At 34.7% G+C, this 6,346-nt stretch overlaps 1 protein-coding gene across 1 annotated transcript; it reads left to right on the top strand.

Annotated features, from left to right (window-relative positions):
- Window positions 1–3,627: 3,627 nt before the first annotated feature.
- LOC131942576 (uncharacterized) lies at window positions 3,628–5,181 on the top strand. The gene has a single exon (XM_059302471.1). The coding sequence runs from the start codon at window positions 3,628–3,630 to the stop codon at window positions 5,179–5,181; it is 1,554 nt and encodes a 517-aa protein (XP_059158454.1).
- Window positions 5,182–6,346: the final 1,165 nt, after the last annotated feature.

Here is a 6,346-nt window from a genome sequence, read left to right as displayed (position 1 = left end):
CTGCATCATAAAAAAACTTCATTTTATAGATTGCTTTTCTGTAAACCAGCTGTGATTTCACAATCTGATTAGACACTGTATAGTGTTTCATTTTAAGTGAGTTTGATACTAGCAACGTACAGTGACAATCTAGCCTAACAATCGCCTATCAGAGAGATTCCTTAGCAGAACGTGACTAACGCTCATATCTGTGGTCAATGCAGATTTGTAGTCTAAATGATCCAGCAGTTTCCAAGCACGAAATATATATATATATATATATATATATATATATATATATATATATATATATATATATATATATATATATATATATACTAGCCGTCCCGACCAGGCCCTGCTCTGGCTTCTGTGAAAAACCTTTCTGTTAAAGACCATTACCTGTGTCTTTAGTAATCATTCTAAACCCGGCATTGCCCACCCGAACCACAACCAACCAAAACCAAAACAACAAAACGCAAACATAACGCTAACACAATTACAAAAACAAACGAAAACAAAAACCTAACAACAAACCCAACCACAAACACCAATACGAACACAAAAAAACAACGAAAAAGCAAAAGAAAACAAACCAAATCCAAACGCAAAACCAACCAAAAACACAAATACAAACCCAAAGAAAAAAACACAAACAAAAACGAAAAAAGAAAGAACAAAAACGAACCAAATCAAAACGCAACCACTAACGCAAACCTACCTAAACACAAAGAAAACACTAACGCGAACATAAACGCCCGGGGCGGGATCACCTGTTTTAGCTTAATGAACGACTATAGTACCCCAACTTATTCATATATATATATATATATATATATATATATATATATATATATATATATATATATATATATATATATATATATATATATATATTGGCCTATCTCTAGTGCACCTAAACTTAGCAATTATTTACACAACAAATAATTCTCGGACAAAGAGACTGACCTAAATGAAATGTAATTAAAATAATTTAATCTTCCACGAGGGTATACTGGTTGTTAAAAGGAATCGATGAAACAATTATTAGAGTTTTAATTAAATCTGCATCGGTACAAGCATATGCAGGTTTTGGAATTAGGGGAAGCGGCGAGTCGATAAGAGGCGCCATTATATATATATATATATATATATATATATATATATATATATATATATATATATATATATATATATATATATATATTATTTATTTATTTATTTATTTATTTATTTATTTATTTATTTATTTATTTATTTATTTATTTATTTATACAAGTTGAATAATATTTCTTTGAAAATTTGTTAATTAGATTACAAAAGTACTTTTAGAAAAACACACACAAAAAAAATACAATTTTATCACACAAAACAGCACAAAATACACCACAAAATATACAGACAGCGCAAACAAAAACAAAAGACAACGAGATAACGCAACAGAACATATTTTGTAATCAATTTTATTTAAAAAAAAAACATTTTATATAGGCCTACTGGAATATCACAATAATATTTTCGTCTTTCTGTCTTTCTATCTATCTGTCTGTATGTCCGGTACGCTCTGAAGAAACCACAAGGAAATCTAAAAGACGCTCAATGAAAGACCGTGACGTTACATGGAACAATTAGGACACTTCAAAACGAAACTAAATATGTTCAGTTCTAATGGCAGAAATTACTTCATTGATTCTAGAGTAACATAGAATTAAAAATCAGTTGCTGAAAACAAAAATAATAATGACGTCAACGTTACTTGATAATAAAGGCAATAACATCACCGCATAATTTATTTATCTAATCTGCATGCAGAGTTTCTTTCATGCACCTATAGGGCTGGTAAGTAGGTCAACAATCAGTTATATGGATCAAGCAGGTTTTATTGAGCCTTAAAACTGGTTGGTGACTTACATACAAGCCCTACAAGTTGTAGTGGGCTTTCTATTAGGGGATGGAGGTTGTGATGAGTATTGTATCAGGATAGGGAGGTTATGGTGTGTCTGGTATTAGGATATGGAGGTTATTGAAGTTATGGTATGAGGGTAGATAGGTTATAGTCGGTTTTTTATGTGCGAATAGAGGAGTGGCGGGCCTTGTGTGGTTTGGGTATGGTTTGATGTTGAATAATGGGAAATAGTTTTGAGTCCTCCTGCCGAGTTAGGAAGCTGAAACTGTAGTGGTAGGCAGAAAATGCTTCGATGGGCCTTGTAGTAAATAGTTTTAGGATGGCGTGGCCTATGTTACATTTTGATTACGAACATACACGATATTCTTTTAATTACTAGTGTTGAATGCTGAATAATTGTATTAATAATTTATATTTTAAATTACAACATAAACTAAATTAAAGTTTTCAATTAGGAGTTAGTGGGGGTATGATATACTTAGAAAAGCACTGCGTAATACCACTAGTCTTTCATTTTGTACAATTTTGGTTTAAAGCTTTATCATGCTGGCAGCTTAATTTGGCTGAGGAAAAATTCGTAGACGCCTACTCATCATTCTTCTTTATTGGCTAACGATATGACACGTGGGGTTTAAAAGAACAGCTTGCTTAGTCTTGTGGTCTTTTCTGTTTCACAATTTGTTTTACCTGGTGAGTATCTCATGTAGAAAAAAATGCACTTGTTTGATTGATTTTTGTATTGATCATGTTTTATCAGTATAGGTATCCTATGTAAAGTTGACAAATATATTATATTTTGGGTGTCTGAATGCCCGATGCTCTTATTCCTCTTCGATCTTAATTCTAGTGTTGAAATCGATTCCCACCGAAATAATTAAGTATTACGTGTCAATTTGTTTTGAGTCATCTAGGCCGCTGACTCCGATTTCAACCTACTTTTCTTTTTCGATTTGCTGCCATATGCCTAAGATTGATTGTTATACAATTTAAAGCTGATTTAATGCTAAAAATGGTTGTGATACTATAACAAGAACAGCTGAAAAGCGATAGTATTTTCTCTATTTATTTTGATTCATATAACGTTAGAATTTATATGGCATGAATATATTGAACTGATGCAATCTGCTCCTTATGGGCCACTCATGAATGTCGTGTCAAAACAATTTGCCGACTACATTTGTTTGATTCAAATAAAAGACATTATATTCAAGTGAAATATTAAAATAAGTACTCCTGTAAATTTGTCAGTGTCGGATTAACGCGAGGACAGACTGGGAAATAGCCCGGGGCCCACTTTTCGTTTGGGGCACCTAAACTGATCAATATAGGTGAACTTTGTCTTCAATCAGTATGTGAACAACACTAACACATTGTGTAAAAGGAGGAGGTGTATAAAATAAAGTTTTAAAAAGATTGAATAATTCAATCGGGAAAACATTACTTAGGAACCATATCGCATATTCGGATTATGCGAGTTCGAATAATGTACGTGTGTTTGCATTAATTTTGACAAAAGTTGCAATGACAATGGAGAGACATGTTTTGGCTTTTGACATATGATAGAATGCATAACTTTACTGTAATTTGGCCGATTCAAATTGTGTCAGTGAATTTTTAAGAGACTGAGTACGATGAGAAGGAATGTACTTTACTATGTTATTGTCTATTTTAAGAGAAAAATATTAACATGGTTTGTGTCTAATTCGTGAGGTTATGTTTGTTTTTAGATTTTAAACACAGAGATGACTCATCTACTACATCTCATTCTGCTATCATCAGCTGTAGGCGTACTCTTTGCACCCAGATGTTTGTACGACGATTTCACATTCTGGTTCAACCGAGATGATGGATTCGAACGATGTACTTTCAGCCAAGCCGCTCGAAAGGTATTTGGTGATCAAGTCAGCAATGTGACGGTTAATCTGTTAGACAAAGCCACATGCGCTGTTCCTCCTTATCCCTGGACTAAGACAAATTTTCTTGATGTTTACGTTGACTGGAGTCGGACTCTAAACTTCACTTCTGGATGGGCTCGATGCCCTACAGGTACATTTTTGACCGCGATATACGGAAAATCTGTTGGTGACTACAAAGATTACAACATTGACCACGTCAGGTGTTCAAGGCCATTGAGATATCCTAACGTCCAAGGGTCGTGCGATTCAGTAGACGTAGTCGGATGTTTGTATAATCACCAAGTCTGTCAATGTAAGAAAGGTTTTTACGCGAAAGGAATCTTTAAAGATGGAGGCAAAGGTCATACGTTTTGTTTGGCGTATATAGAGTGTTGTCAGATGCAAAAAGCGATGGTGGGCTTGAACTCAGTAGACAAGCTGAAATCGTGGATCATGGACCTAACTCTGTCTGATACTGCCAAATTAGCCGATCAGTTAGGTTTCGCTTACTGCAAAGGTTGCCTAGCACATTTTATCGGTGAAGGTTTCAAACGTAGAGGTGAAACTTGGCATGCTGATACCTCTGGAAAATGTGATGGGTACAAGAGCAAACAAAGACTTTCAATCACACTAAACGATTGGGGTTTTATGTTAAAGGACACCATTTTTAAGGAAACTATAAGACGCCCTGTGAAAAGAGAGTATATAAAATCAGGTATTTCTGACAGTCAAGGTGGTAAATATAAATCTGATGTGCAAAGCTATGTAGGTTTAAATTACCTACGGCGTGTAGAGCACACGCCGGGTAAAAAATGGGCAGATTTTGACAGGCTGGGAATCACTATTCGCTACACCCCTCCACCCATTAAAGGCATGAGTAATGCTTCTTACACTTTCAAATACACCAAAACAAAAACCTCTTATGACGAAACAGGCAACGAACACTTTAAGAATATTTCTGTAACGAAAGAGCAAAAATATAATGGAAGAAGTAAAATGATGTACACAGTCTACGCACGATACGAAAAACTCAAAACTTCATACACAGCCAAGGTTCTCCCAACATTTAGTGTTACGTTTAGCGGATTACTTCAACGTGACCTTCCGGACCCCCGGAATAAAACAGATCCCCGTCTTAAAGTTGAACCAAAAACAAAAAGCTGCACAATCGGAAACTCAACAACGCCATTCTACACCGCGCTGAGGCACATGAGAGAGCAGAAGTCCTATCCCTGTTTTTGGAACGAAATGAATGGCCATTGGTATGATGCTGGTAGTGTTCTTGACATTTTGGTTAACGAGGACACGTATGCTTTTGATCTGAAGGGGACGATCGAGGACTATATACCAGATGGGATTGACATTTACTGGGACAGGCCAAGTGACACAATAAAACCGTGACAATGAACTCAATAACACCAGGACAAAGACCACAATAAAACCATGACTTTGAAATTAACATTAGCACGACAATGACCAAACCATAACCGTGACAATGAACAACAATAATTGAATTAAAAAAACAACGTAGACCGCAAGGGTCTTTATTAAAAAGGACACAAACAACATTTGAACCTGAGAGGAAACTACAAAAACAAAACAAAATACAACATAAGAAAACTAGCACTAAAACCAAATGTTATAAAAGACACTTTAATTCTATTTGATTTATTAAAAAAAATTAAACATTGTAAAATGAATACGTTTTGCTTTCATTGTCAGTTATATATATATATATATATATATATATATATATATATATATATATATATATATATATATATATATATATATATATATCAGTAGCGTAGCGAGGGGGGAGCGGGGGGCATATGTCCCCGGGCGCCGAGCTTAGGGGGCGCCAAAATGGGTTGGAAAAATAAATTGAAAGGTTGAGGGGGGTGCAAATTGACAGTTTGAGGGCGGCGGTGCAAATCAAAATCTCGAGGGGGGTGCGAATCGAAAGTTTGAGGGGGGGGGTGCAAATGGAAATCTCGAGGGGGAGGGGTGCAAATCGAAAAGTTTGTCCCCGGGCGCCAGGAACTCAATATTAGCACGACAATTGTCACGATATAACCGTGACAATGAAAAATAATAATAATAAGGTTCTGAATGACAAATTAACACAAACAACATTTTAACCTGAGAAGAAACTATAAAATCAGAACAGAAAACAAGTTAAGAAAAACTAGCACTAACACCACATTTTAAAAACAACACTTTTATCTATTTGATGTCTTAAAAACAAATTAAACAACAAAACAATGAATACATATCGTTTTAATTTTAAGTTATATAAATAAATTTAAATAAACCGGGAGTGATCTCCCCTAAACTTTCTCGCATATTCTAATATAACACTACGTGGGATGTCAACTCGGAATATAGACATGATTTTTGTTTACTTAAACTTTTAAAAATAGAATAAAATCTAGTAGAAACAAAATTGCGCACCAAGCGAGCACCAAAACCAAATGTGCGTAATAGTGCGCAATATTATTAGTACTTTATAAATTTACATGCGTTTTTTGAGAAATCGGAAATAGCGTAAATTAGTACTTCCGGT

This window comes from Physella acuta, unplaced genomic scaffold (genome assembly GCF_028476545.2).
Source record: "Physella acuta isolate Inbredline_101_S28 unplaced genomic scaffold, ASM2847654v3 ptg000412l, whole genome shotgun sequence".
NCBI classification, from domain to species: Eukaryota; Metazoa; Mollusca; class Gastropoda; family Physidae; genus Physella; species Physella acuta.
Note: the sequence above shows the minus strand (reverse complement) of the source record. Positions and strands in the feature narration are given on the sequence as shown.

What these genes read in the sequence shown, in the direction of transcription:
- LOC131942576 (XM_059302471.1), top strand. Translation starts at nt 3,628, where the DNA reads ATGACTCATCTACTACATCTCATTCTGCTATCATCAGCTGTAGGCGTA.